At 41.8% G+C, this 14,562-nt stretch overlaps 1 protein-coding gene across 9 annotated transcripts in view; it reads right to left on the reverse strand.

Moving 5' to 3' along the window:
• Window positions 1-14,562, reverse strand: part of itpr1b (inositol 1,4,5-trisphosphate receptor, type 1b) — a 542,905-nt gene that overhangs the window by 160,908 nt on the left and 367,435 nt on the right. For all 9 annotated transcript variants that reach the window (XM_072280628.1, XM_072280634.1, XM_072280631.1 and 6 more), the window contains one exon: window positions 9,489-9,681. In XM_072280628.1, coding sequence (XP_072136729.1) covers window positions 9,489-9,681 — 193 coding nt within the window. The remainder of the gene's footprint in view (window positions 1-9,488; window positions 9,682-14,562) is intronic.

A 14,562-nucleotide genomic window follows, 5' to 3' on the forward strand; every position in this document is an offset into this window, starting at 1 on the left:
GGGCGTACAGGACTGAGATATGCCAACTATTGGAATGGTGCCGCAGCAACAACATGGCACTCAACGTCAGTAAGACGAAAGGGCTGATTGTGGACTTCAGGAAGGGTAAGACGAAGGAACACATATCAATCCTCATAGAGGGATCAGAAGTGGAGAGAGTGAGCAACTTCAAGTTCCTGGGTGTCGAGATCCCTGAGGATCTAACCTGGTCCCAACATACCAATGTAGTTATAAAGAAGGCCAAACAGTGGCTATACTTCATTAGGAGTTTGAAGAGATTTGGCATGTCAACAAATACCCTCAAAAACTGCTATAGTTGCTCTGTGGAGAGCATTCTGACAGGCTGCATCACTGTCTGGTATGGAGGGGCTACTGCACAGGACTGCAGAAGGTTGTAAATCTAGTCAGCTCTATCTTGGGCACTAGCCTACAATGTACCCAGGACTTCTTCAGGAAGCGGTGTCTCAGAAAGGCAGCATCCATTATTAAGGACCTCCAGCACCCAGGGCATGCCCTTTTCTCACTGTAACCATCAGGTAGGAGGTACAGAATCCTGAAGGCACACACTCAGCAATTCAGGAACAGCTTCTTCCCCTCTGCCATCCAATTCCTAAATGGATATTGAATCTTTGGCTACTACCTCACTTTTTTAAAAAAAATATACAGTATTTCTGTTTTTGCACATTTTATAAAATCTATAACTTCACGTCACATGCCGGTGATAATAAATCTGATTCTGATTTATTATGACTTGCATGATATGTTATGTGTAATATATAAAATATTGTAATTTATAGTATAAGAAATATATATATTTGTGGAATTTGGGAGTAACTTGAAAGCCTTTTCCAGAGTTATTATTGGCATGACAATCCAAAGGGATCATTGCCACTATAGCTTACCCTGTTCGTTTTACAGTGTGGTCACTGATTTGCAACAGGAATAGCCATCACTTCAGGAGGGCAGTTTCACTATTTGAAGGGTCACACTCATTTCACACATCAAGGAAATGGTAAACATCAACAACAAATTTCCTGAGGTATATGAGTGATGATAAACCTGATTCTGATCTGGGTTTTCACTGTAGACTGAGAGTGGGAAGGGAGGAGGGAGTGGGAGGGGAGGGAGCAGGAAGCGCCAGAGGGACATTCTGTAATGATCAATAAACCAATTGTTTGGAATCAAATGACCTGGTGTCTCAGGGCTTGGTGTGTTTGCACCCATGCCACTTCCTGCCCTGGTACTCCTCTGCCACCTGTCCCACACCCCTCCTGCGGAGCTCCACACTCACTATTCCCAACATCCTTTGCTCCTATCAGATTTACAAACTCGCTCTCTGCTCCACTTTGAGAAAAATAGTACTCTGCAAAAGTCTTAGGCACCCTAGCACCCTAAGACTAGTGCATAGTACTGTAGAACCGCCTCATGGTGTAGTCACTGCAAAGTTAGGGTATTTTGAAAGGAAATCAAAGGGGACATCAGTGATTGGTAAGTTGATGGAGAAGATCCTGACAGGCAGGATTTATGAACATTTGGAGAGGTATAATATGATCAGGAACTGTTTGCATGGCCTTGTCAAGGGCAGGTCATGCCTTACGAGCCTGATTGAATTTTTTTTTGAGGACGTGACTAAACACGTTGATGAAGGAAGAGCCGTAGATGTAGTGTATATGGATTTCAGCAAGGTATTTGATAAGGTACCCCATGCAAGGCTTATTGAGAAAGTAAGGAGGCATGGGATCCAAGGGGACATTGCTTTGCGGATCCAGAACTTGCTTGCCCACAGAAGGCAAAGAGTGGTTGTAGACGGGTCATATTCTGCATGGAGGTCGGTCACCAGTGGGGTGCCTCAAGGATCTGTTCTGGGGCCCTTACTCTTTGTGATTTTTATAAATGAACTGGATGAGGAAGTGGAGGGATGGGTTAGTAAGTTTGCTGATGACACAAAGGTTGGAGGTGTTGTGGATAGTGTAGAGGGCTGTTAGAGGTTACAGCGGGACATCAATAGGATGCAAAACTGGGCTGAGAAGTGGCAGATGGAGTTCAACCCAGATAAGTGTGAAGTGGTTTATTTTGATAGGTCAAATATAATGGCAGAATATAGTATTAATGGTAAGACTCTTGGCAGCGTGGAGGATCAGAGGGATCTTGGGGTCCGAGTCCATAGGACACTCAAAGCAGCTGCACAGGTTGACTCTGTGGTTAAGAAGGCATACTGTGTATTTGCCTTCATCAATTGTGGAATTGAATTTAGGAGCTAAGAGGTAATGTTGCAGCTATATAGGACCCTGGTCAGACCCCATTTGGAGTACTGTGTTCAGTTCTGGTTGCCTCTCTACAGGAAGGATGTGGAAACCATAGAAAGGGTGCAAAGGAGATTTACAAGAATGTTGCCTGGACTGGGGGGGCATGCCTTATGAAGACAGGTTGAGTGAACTCCGCCTTTTCTCCTTGGAGCGAGGGAGGATGAGAGGTGACCTGATAGAGGTGTATAAGATGATGGGTTAGGGCAGCCAGGGATGGGATAGTCAGGGGCTTTTTCTCAGGGCTGAAATGGCTGCCACAAGAGTGCACAGGTTTAAGGTGCTTGAGAGTAGGTACAGAGGAGATGTCAGGGTTAAGTTGTCTTTTTTTTTACCCCACACAGAGAGTGGTGAGTGCCTGAAATGGGCTGCCGGCAACGGCGGTGGAGGCGGAACGATAGGGTCTTTTAAGAGACTTTTGGATAGGTACACGAAGCTTAGAAAAATAGAGGGCTATGGGTATGTTCCGCACAGCTTTGTGGGCCGAAGGGCCTGTATTGTGCTGTAGGTCTTCTATATTTCTATGTTTCTATCTTGTATGGTGGACAACCAAAGAGGTAATTACTTCCTGGGCTTCCACATAAAGTTTCAATAGATGTTCCTCTCCCTTATTTGTGGAGACTGCAGTCCCTCAAAAAAAGTAAGGTGGTGCTAGGGAGAGGACATCAGGGATTCCACTAAGTACTAATACACATTCCAGAGAATGAATAATTCAACAGAAGACTGACATATCAGACTCAAATAACCACTGCTATTATTGTATTAAAAACCAGTTTTAATTGTGAGTGAGTAATAATTCCTGTTTGGCTTCCAATTAAATACATATCTCATTCTTCTGACGCTCTGGGGGAACTCTTTCGAAGCAGATATCGCCAAGTTTAATGCTTGTACTTGCCTGCCTGTTAGCAGGTGTTGTTTCTAGCAACACATATGCAGCACACTCGAGTTGAGAAATGGGCACCAAGCCACAGAAAGGTTGACTCTAATGATCAAAAGGTAGCACTAGTTATTGGATTTCAAGCAGGGTCGAGAGGGACATCCTAGATCTGGCAGAGTCAAGAAGAATATTAGGATGTATGGAGACATTTCTATGTCGAGAGATAGAAAAGGGTGAAATTATACAAGAACATGTAATTTTAAATATAAAACACTATGAGAGTGGGAGCTAAAGCAGAATATAGATGGGCAAGTTGGAACAGATGTCAGGTTGGTTGCAAACAGAATTATATTAATGCACTCATCATAATTTCTTAAGAATAAAGTAAACATGAAAGTAAAACACTTCAAGATAGCCATAGGTATTTTTAGTGCAATGTATGCCACATACAACAATGGTTGAACTTTCTTTTATGGAGAAAAGCAAAAAAAGTGTTGAAATGAACTGTTGGGAGAGGTTAAAATCAAAATGGAGACTCATAGAGTTAAGAAAAAAAAATCAAGTGAATTTTGAAATGCTTACGACATCTGTGATGAGGAATAGAAATGCAAGGCAGGCTAGGTCATACATCAGATTTCCAGGAACAACAAAGGAGGAACCAGACAGTATGCAAATAATGACTGATCCAGTCGTGAATAGATCAGATATTCTTGCAGCAAAGTACAATTCATATGCACACGTTTCAAAGAAATACCGTTATCTAAGTACACAGAATACTCAGACATACCTTATTAATTCATTAAGGTGTCCAGGAAATGACAGACCATAATGACAATGATGTACAAAGTGATTGCACATTCATGCTTGGAAGATGCAGATCAGCGTTGTTGCAAAGTTTGGCACTTTTCAGCATGACGGCAACCCTAAGAGCAGCATTTATTGACCTTCCCTTTGAGGAGGTGGTGCTGACCTGCTTCCTTAAACATCATCCCACCCCTCACTACCGAGACCATGTCCACAAATTACCTGCATCACTCACAGCCCAGATTGTGGTCCATACCTCTCTCTCGTCCCTCACTACCCAGTCTGTCTCCACACCTCTCTACCTATCCCTCACTATCCAGTCCGTGTTTTGAGCATCGGAAGGGTGAGGGGACGTCGTTCACTCAGGTTTGCCAGTTGAGTAGAAAAGGAAGCAACCTGCAGCAGGTTGGTGTTCTGAGCGGCAGCCAATCAGTGATTGACAAGACCAAATTAAAGCAAGGCAGGGGCAAGCAGAGTGGCCATTGTCAAGAGTCAGAGTGGGGGATTTTGAGGCTTTAGCTCTTTGAGGCTTCAATCAAAGGGGGGAAAAAACTATGGACAGAATTATTTTTGTTCCCCACAGTTTTTTCTTCTTTATATATGTGGGATGTGTCCCTGACAACTTCACCTGCGGTATGTGCATCCAGTGCAGCTTCTAACACTCCACGTTAAGCAGTTGGAGCTGGATGAACTCCGGATCATTTGGGATGCTGAGGGGAATGATAGATAGGACCTCTAGAGAGGTAGTTACGTCAGGGTGCAGGATATAGGAAACTGGGTGACAGGAAGGGGAAAGAGGTTAAACAGCCAGCGCAAAGTACGCCTGTGGCCATCCTCCTCAACAACAGGTATACCACTATTAAGAGGGGGGAATGATCTAGCAGCAGAAGGTCACAATGGCCGGGTCTCTGGCACTGAGTCTGGCTCTATGACTCAGAAGGGAAGCGGGGAAGAAGAGGTGAGCTGTGGTGATCAGAGATTGATTAGTTAGGGGAACAGAAAGAATGTTCTGTGGACGAGAACAAGATTCCAGGATGGTATGTTGCCTCCCAGGTGCCAGGGTTTAGAATTTCTCAGATTGAGACTTCAGCATTCTTAAGTGGGATGGTGAGCAGCCAGAGGTCGTGGTCCATATAGGTACCAATGACATAGGTAGGAAGAGCGATGAGGCTCACAAGGTAAGTTTGGAGAGTTAGGTATTAAGTTTGGGGAGTTAGGTGCTAAGTTAAAGGGCTGTACCTGTAGGGTTGTGATCTCAGGATTGCTACCCGTGTCACGTGCTAGTGAGACCAGAACTATGAGGACGATACAGTTTAATACATGGTTCAAGAGTTGGGCATCAGATTTTTGGATTACTGGGCTCTCTTCAAGGGAAGGTGGGACCTGTACAGCAACACACACACACACACACACACACACACACACACACACACAATGTTGGAGGAACTCAGAACTCAGCAGGCCCAGCAGCATCTACGGAAAAGAGAACAGTTGACGTTTTGGGGCCGAGATCTTTTATTGGTCCTGACGTACTGTAGGAGAGGCAGATAAGGCCAGGGCATGGATCAACACCTGGAATGATGTTATTGTAGCCATTAGTGAGACTTGGTTGCAGGAGGGGCAGGACTGGCAGCTCAATACTTCGGGGCTCCGTTGTTCTAGACATGACAGAGTGGGAGGGATTGAAGGAGGAGGGGTGGTAATAATAGACAGGGAAAATCTCACAGCAGTTCTCAGTCAGGATAGACTGGAGAACTCATCTAGTCAGGCATTATTGGTGGAACTGAGTAATAAGAAAGGTATGACCAAGTTATCGGGCTATATTACAGACCACCCAACAGTGCGTGGAATTTAGAGGAACAAATTTATCGAGAGATCGCAGACTGTTGCACAAAAACATAAGGTTGTTATAGTGGTGATTTTAAGTTTCCACTTATTGACTCAAACTTCCACACTGTAAAAAGACTAAATGGGATGGAGTTTGTTAAACGTATTCAGGAAAGTTTCTTTAATCATTATGTCGAAGTCCCAATGAGAGAGTGTGTGATATTTTATCTGCTTTTAAGGAACGAGACATGGCAGGTATCAGAAGTTTGTGCAGGGGAATACTTTGCATCTAGTGATCACAATGCCATTAATTTCAAAATAAGTACATAAAAAGAAAGGTCTGGTCCACGGGTTGAGATTCTAAATAGGAGAAAGGCCAACTTTGACAGTATCAGAAAGGATTCTGCAAGTGTGGATTGGGATAGGCTGTTTTCAGGCAAAAGTGTACTGGTAAGTGGGAGGCCTTCAAAAGTAAAAATTGGAAAGCACAAAGCTTGCATGTGCCTGTCAGAATAAGAAGTGTAGGGAATCCTGGTTTTCAAGCGATATTGAGGCTCTGGTTAAGAAACAAAAGGAGCTGCATAGCAGGTATAAGCAGAAATGAAAGCGAAGACTTGAGAAATAAATCAGGAGGGTTAAAAGAAGGCATGAGATTTCCCTAGCAGATAAGGTTAGTTTAAGGGGAATTTGAAGGGAAACTTCACTCAGAAGGTGGTGAGTGTGTGGAACGAGTTGCCAGCACAAGCGGTGCATGCAGCACGGACTAGACAGGTGAATGGCCTGCTTCTGTGCTGTACTTTTCCTATGACTATGATTATCAGTTGTCCTGACAATGCATTCCCACGTTACCTTTGAACAAGGGGTCACAGGATTTAATTTGCAAATGTTATCACAGATCGATAATTAGACGAGTATCCTTATGGATGTGAGAAATTCAAAATAAAGCCATTTTGCAATGCTACCATGGCGCAAGTACAATAGTTACTAAGTAGTAATATAACATACGGCAGCTTGCTGGAGGAACTTGGAACTTGGGGCGGGTGGGGTTGCTGAATAGCCTTTCTTGTGTCACCAGTAATCCAACACGATGGCCTTGCATGAGGCTTTGAGAGACTTGGATTCCCGAATCATAACTCATCTTCTAAATTAGTAACCTAATACGTGAGCCACTAAATGACCATGGAGAACACTATGGAATGACAAAAACCACCACTTTAATCAACAATCTGCCCTGTTTTGATATAATACAAAGGGTTAAAACAACTTGTACAGAACAGTTTCAACAATATTTTACATCAGCGGTTATTATGACCAAAGAAGGACTAACGTCCAATTCTTCACATTAAATCAAAGTTTTTCCAATGCTTTTCAATTCACTTTCTTCATCCAATTGACTTCTAAGCATCTGTCATCAACCCTAATGTTTGAAATGAACTTTTCATATTGTACTGCTAAACAGTACGAATTACACTGCCGTTATTATCAGTTTATCATCAGATATGTTACAGGCAGATCAGTAGGCTGATTTACCACTGTAAATTACCCTTATAAGGCGAGCAGTGGAATCTGTGGGAGGCAAGGGAAACACAGATGATAAAATGAGTCAGTATAAGCCAAGTGTAAAACTAGCCCCTCTTTGGGCTGAAAGGCTCTATTCCATGATGCATCTCTCTGATGTTAGCAGCAGCAACTTCTGCATATTTCATTACACTATGGATATAGTTTTGTTATCGCTTACAATTGCACTATATCTCTGGATCTTTGTAACCAATAGTAACAGGCTCAACTTTGGACAAAATGGGAGCCAATCCTTTTTTCAAACAGATTAAAGTTTGCACAGTGATTATTTTTTCTGAGAAATTGGCATCAACAAATATACAGTAGACTTTCCTTTCAGCTATAATATTTAACATCAATAGAAATACAGCCATGAGACAAAAGAATGTCTTAGCTAATCCAGCTCGTACTACCTCCCTTGTCCCCACTTTCTTATTCTGGCTTCTTCCCCCTTCATTTCCCATCCTGGTGAAGGGTCTCATTTCAAAACATTGACTGTTTATTCCTCTCTATAGATAATGCCTGACTTGCTGAGTTCCTCTACCATTTTGTGTTTGTTCTTCTGGATTTATTGCATCGGCAGAATCTGATGCTTAAAATTTGAAATAGAGTTCTTCAAGATGTTCGAAGTTTTATTTGTGGATACGTGAACGCAATCTGGACATCAGATCCCAAAACCAGGATGTGTTAATCTTGGCTCAACAGGTACCCCTCGAGCGTTTGAGTCAGTGGTGATGGGCAGACCAGCACTTCAGGGCAGTTTTCAAAGGAGTGCTGCACTCTCAAAGTTGCCCCTTTGGGGAGACGTTAACCAGAAGTACTCAAACCTTAAAGATCTTGCATATTATTTTGAAAAAAAGTAATGTGGTTCCCCTTCAACTGATATCAGTAGGACCTTACATACAGTTGTTCACGGGAGCTCGCTATGCACAAAGTGACTGCTGCATTTTTTTATGCTTCAATAATAACTATGCTTTAAAAACTCATCTTTTGGAATAGAATGCTTCCGGCTCTCTTGAAGTTGTGAAACTTGCCATATAAATGCAAGACTTGCTTTTCTTTTAATCTCCCAATCTCTTTGGGATATGTTCAATTTAAAATGGACATAAACAATGAGACGCTGAGGTCACACCATGATACTGATTTGAAGGTTAAAATTAAAACAATCAATTCACTCAACTTTTATTGACATCAATAAGTAGCTGAATGTTTAACTTCATCTGTGATGCAACTTGCATCATAAGAGCGCAGTCAAATAAACCAAGTACAGAGGAATTCTCAGAAAGGATCAAAGACTTTAAAAGCAATCGAAGTATTACAAGGGGAAAAATGAGGCTGCTCAGAGTATAAACTTAAAAGAAAACGGTCCACAAAGCAAATTGCTTTTGGCACAATCATTAAATGATTTAATTGGAAACTTATTTCACCACCTACATTGCATGTGTGGACTAGTTCCGAGTGATTATTTATTTAGTGTTACAGCTGAGAGTTGGACCATCCAGCCCTGCCATCCCAACAAACACCTAACCTAATCAGGGACAATTATCCACGGTCAATTAACCTACCTAGTATGTCTTTGGACTGTGGGAAGAAACTGGAGCACCCGGGGAAAACTCACACTGAGAAGCTGCATAGATTCCATACAGAACTGTGCTGAAATTGAACTCCTAACTCCTGAACACCTCAAACTGTAATAGCATCACACTAACTGCTACGCTAACCATGATATCCAATGATCCATAATCACTACCACCAACCATTGCCCTTGGGCTCTGCTTATTTTGCCTATGGACTATCAACTGCATTAATACTTTGACAAATTGTGAAGGACTATTTTACTTTCATGGTTAAATGCCTCAGTAAGGTCAGATATAAAAGGAACAACATTTATAAAGATAAACAATAGTTGCATTCTCAATTTTTACTTATAAGATGAAAACTGCAAATGGAAAACAAGTGCCCTAAATGGACTGCTTAAGTAGTCAACAAATGCAAAGCTTGCAAGTTTCAACATTATGTGGTAATAATATAAAGGGAATGTTGCAGTGCAGAGAGAGGAGAAATGAGACCAGTGTTTTATGCATTGTTACCTGTATTAGTTTAAAAGTAACTGAACTAACCTCGAAGCTTCTTTTGCCAGTTCATTTCATTGAAGAGGTCTTCAGAACTCAGGAAGAAGTCATTTATCTTGCTGCCTTGCTCATCACGCTCAGTGGTATAGTACACACGCAATTTGGATTCTTTGGTGAGGAACTCGCAGATATTCGGAACAGGAAAAACAATCTGTTCCATTGTGCGATCCTGTCTTACAATCTAGTTAAAAAGACATTAAAAATTTGCCTTGATAACCCTTGCATGTTCAAATTTACTGTATTTCTTACTCAACACATTCAACCTAAACACTATAGGTAACACATTTCCAATTACTGGTATTTTAAGTAACACATTTCCAATTATTACTTAAGAATGAAGCTGTATGTTAACACCTATAATGAAGAATATTTCCTTATAAATCAAATGACTTAAGGCAATTTCAGAAAATATTTTTGTCCACTTGTTTTCCCACAATATTTTTGAAATCCAAATTATATTTCAAATATTTTCCCCATTCCTTTACAATAACACCAGAACATTTTTGGAAAAGATCATTGATTAGAAACATGAACTCAGTTTCACTCTGCAGACCTGATGAATGCTTACAGCATTTTCCATTTCTGCTTTGGATCACCAGTATTGGCTGTGTTTTTGCTACTGACAACAGCAACATTGCCTCTTCTGCCAGCTTCATTCCACCGTAAGTTCAGTTTCCCTGACTGAAACCTCTGTCCCACAATTCCCCTAACAAGCCAAAAATCAAGTTCAGCCTCAATTGTACTTATTAACTAACTATCTACAGCCTACAAGGAAGTAATTCCTCATGCACCTTTTGAGATCCTAATGTTGCTCTCCAGGCCTCATCCTCTCAAAAAGATGGCCCATGACTGAGTGGCTCAGAATTATCGGAGAGAGTTTTAGAATATACCCGAGAATTCAAAGCAAAGGTAGAATTCCTCCGGTTGATAAACAGAGCTGTCAAAGGGAATTTTAGAGTGATGGGTATCCTCTTGTCTCACCATTTAAAAAATACTCTTTTCTTGCTCCAGAGCTTCCCAAATCTTCATGTTATATGTCTAGTACTTATTGTTGCTTTTCATAGTTCAGACAGAGATTAGCAGAATGTGATCACATTTTCTTTTCCTTGATGGTCCAGAGAGAAGATGAACATGTGGGTAATGAGAGGCAACAAAAGGCACACAATGCACCCTGGCCAGAGGATATCACTGGTCATCACCAGTTAGCGCTTATTGGCACTTCACCTCTAGCTCTGCCCTGAGCAAAGTGGGCAATCTAAGACTGGAATCGATAAGAGAAACTATATCAAAAGATATATTGACTTGTGTTCATCCCCACCAATCTACTTGTGGCAGCTGCACATATTCCCAAGGTGTGGCAGGAGTGAAGTCTTTGTTGGATATGAATCCTGCAGTAACACTGCATTTCCCATCATACAGGGTGGTTATCACTAGGTTAACTGGTACAGATCCAACAACACAAGGCTGGGAATCCGCGAGGTCCCCAACCTTGGGTCCACGGACGCCTTGCTTAATGGTATTGGCCCATGGCATTAAAAAAAAGGTTGGGAGCAACTGATTTAGGCCAAAGGAATATTGCATTTCACTATTACACAGCCCAATCCCATCAAGGCAGGTGACTAACACCAGCTCAATGACCAATTGAGGCTCACTGACCTGAGGCAATGGTGCTCTCACCTGCTCTCTGCACAGACAGAGTCAGAGTTGTACAGCACAGGAAGAGGCCCTGTGGCCCAACTCAGTCATGTCTTTCTCAGTTGGTCCCATTTGCCTGCGTTTGTTCCATGTCCCTCTAAACCATTCTCACCCATGTAGCTCACCAAACAGCTTTCAAACCTTGCCATTGTATCCACCTCTACCATTTTGTCTGGAAGCTCGTTCAACATTCACAACACCCTCTAGGTGAAGTTACCTTTCACGTCCCCATTACAACTTTCCCCTCACCTTAAACCTACACTCACTGGCTTTAGATTCCCCTACTCTACACTAGAGACTGTAACAATCTACATTATGAAACCTCTCATGAGATAAACCTCGATAAAGTCACCACCTTGTGTCGTTTGCTCTAGGGAAAGGCCCCTGGCTGTACAGTCTCTCCTTATAACTTAAGCTCTGTTTGATAAGCTCGGTATATAGAGTCATGGAGCTCTCCTGCACAGAAACAAACCCTTTGGCCCATCTAGTCTCTACTGAACTATTATTCTGCCTAATCCCATCAATTTGCACTTGAACCATTGCCATCCAAACCCCTTCTTACCCACGCACTTGTCATAACTTTATTTAAATGCTGAAACCAAACCCGCATCCAGCACTTTCCACTAGTAGCTTGTTCCACACTCTCACCAACCTCTGAGTTAATGTTTCCCTTCAAGCTCCCCTTAGACATTTGACCTTTCAACCTTAACTTATGACCTCTTGTTCTGGTCACATCCAACCTCAGTGGAAAAAGCCTGCTTGCACTTACACCTCGTAACTTTGCATACTCTTATCAAATCTCCTCTCATTCTCCTGCACTTTGGAAAATAATGTTTTAACCTATTCATCATTTCCCTATAATTCAGGCACGACAACACACTTGCAAATTTTCTCTGTACTCCTTCAATCTTATTGATACCTTTCCAGTAGGTAGGTGACTGGACTGCACAAATATTCCAGACTCAACAATGTCTTACAACTCCAACAGAACATTCTGACTCCTGTACCCAATACTTAGATTTATGAAGGTCAACGTGCCAAAGGCTGTCTTTCCACCGTCTACCTGTGATGCTGCTTTCAAGGAATTACGGATCTGTGTATGCTGATCTAGAATCGTCAGTTTTTGTTTTGGATTATCAGCATCTGCACTTTTTTGCCTTTCAACTAGAGGTTCAAAGGACACTGATGACTCAAGGTACAGCAAACTCTTGTAAGGAATGCAATGCCAAACAAGAGCCAAGGACTGCTTGCATAATGAAAAGCAGGCACGGGACGTGAGAAGACAGGACTAAGCAATCTCAAAACTAACAAATCTTCAAAACCCATGGTTCTGTCCTTTTTAACTGTTAACAATGGTAGATAATTAAATAAGGGAGGGAAGGAGAGACCACAGTCAAGAAGCTCCAAGTTATGCAGATCCCATGAACATTTCTGACCTTAGTGATAATGGAGCTCAGTAGGTAGTTGCAACTGGTGTTGGAGTTACAAATATTAAGTTCAAGTAGTTGTAATCATTTCCTGCTCAAAGTACTATAATTTGTTTATTTAAGTATCTCTGGCCCAATGAGCCTGCACCTCATGGTCAATTAACCTACTAACCCATACGCCTTTGAAATGTCGGAGGAAACTAGAGGCATGAGGAGGAAACCCATGTTTTCATGGGCAGAGCGTACCCTGCACCTGGGTCACTGGTGCTGTACTAGTGTTACACTGGCTGCTACGCTACTGTGCCACTGCCCCCCCCCCCAACAAAGTATTTATTGGATGATCATACTCAGAATTATAAATAGGTTTCAACCATTACAAATGACAATCTATTAAATGAGTTCACTCAAGAGTGAATGAGAAACAGGGTGTGCTACAGGCAGCAAAGATCATGGGTCATCAACATCCAGTGGTGTGTAGGCCTGTGCTCCAAGATTTAAATACACACACCTTCTGACTTCTCATTAAAAATGTGAAGAATCTGCACCAAAGGTTTCGGTGCCAAGTCCCTGCAGTTGTTCCATCCACAGGCAATTGGAGAAACAAAACAGAGCGGGTACATGACTCACAAAACCTTCAACTAGTTCCTTTACTTGCTTACAATTAACCTCCAGATATGTCCTGACTTAGCAACCCTTTTGTTTTTCACTCTTGGAGGCAAGTACAGTAGATTGTAGTCAGATTGCAAATGTTGACATGGACGACATCCAAGGTGGTGCCAGTTTCAAAGAGAACAAAAGAAGACGACAATTACCAGCAGCTTAGATGTTCAATTTTCAAAGATGGTGGGGACATGATTAGGAATAGATGTCATTCTAAGTCTTAAGAGAAAAATATCTAAACAACTACATTATCTGATCAGACTTTGCCATTTAAATATAGTTCCTTCCGTGCTTTTAAATTGGGTGTAGGAGTTCAGGAAGTCACGAGATGACAGTGATAATCTTCAGGCAGATTTCACATTTATTAATAGCCACAGTCCTTCCTGCCAATCAGAAGAACATTAACCAGTGACTCAATATCTGTATCACAACACAGAACTACTTCCAATATGGCTGGCACAACACTGTTGACCAGAAGGCCTGCACTGTGCTGTTTAATTTGATGCTCTAGTAGTAGATGCATACACTTACTGAAGGATGATACTAAACAAAGGGAAACTAGGAAAGCAAAGAGGAGTCACAAGAATATCACTGACAGAGAGGATTATTGTAAATTCAAAGAATTTTTAAAAATGTTTTAATGACAAAAGAACAATCAGATAATGAGCAGGGCCCATTAGGGACCACAAAGTTGATCTATGCATGGAGCCCAATGGCCCAAAATGATTATGTTCACAAAAGGAAGAAAACCTCTCCATGTCTTAGCAGGCTTAAAGGTGAATAAATTCACAGAGCTAGATGAGATTTATCACAGGCTACTGTGAGAGGCAAGGGGAAAGATTGCTGTGGCTCTGGTCAAACCTTCACTGTCCACAAGTGAGGTATCAGATGATTGAAGGATCGCAAATGCAGTCCCTTTCAAGGGCAGCAGGGAAATGCCAGGCAATTACAGGGCTGTGAACCTAACATCAAGGGTAGGGAAATTATTTTAAAGAACTCATTAGCGATTCATTGGAAAAGCCGATTTTGACTGACCAATCTGCCAGAATTATTTCTGAGATGGTAATTAAGTGTATTGATGAGGTTACAAGTAGTTGTTTACATGAACTTCAGTTAGGCCTTTGATAAGATTCAGTAAGGGACACTGGTCCAAAAGGTCACAGCCCATGCAATTTAAATTAGCTTGGGTGTAGCAGACACCCAAAATTATTCTTTGAGATTGACTGACAGTATTCCTCAAGGATCAGTGCAGAAACCCTTGTTGTTTGTAGTATGTGTAA

The sequence above is a fragment of the Mobula birostris genome, chromosome 16 (assembly GCF_030028105.1).
Source record: "Mobula birostris isolate sMobBir1 chromosome 16, sMobBir1.hap1, whole genome shotgun sequence".
In the NCBI taxonomy this organism is placed as follows: domain Eukaryota; kingdom Metazoa; phylum Chordata; class Chondrichthyes; order Myliobatiformes; family Myliobatidae; genus Mobula; species Mobula birostris.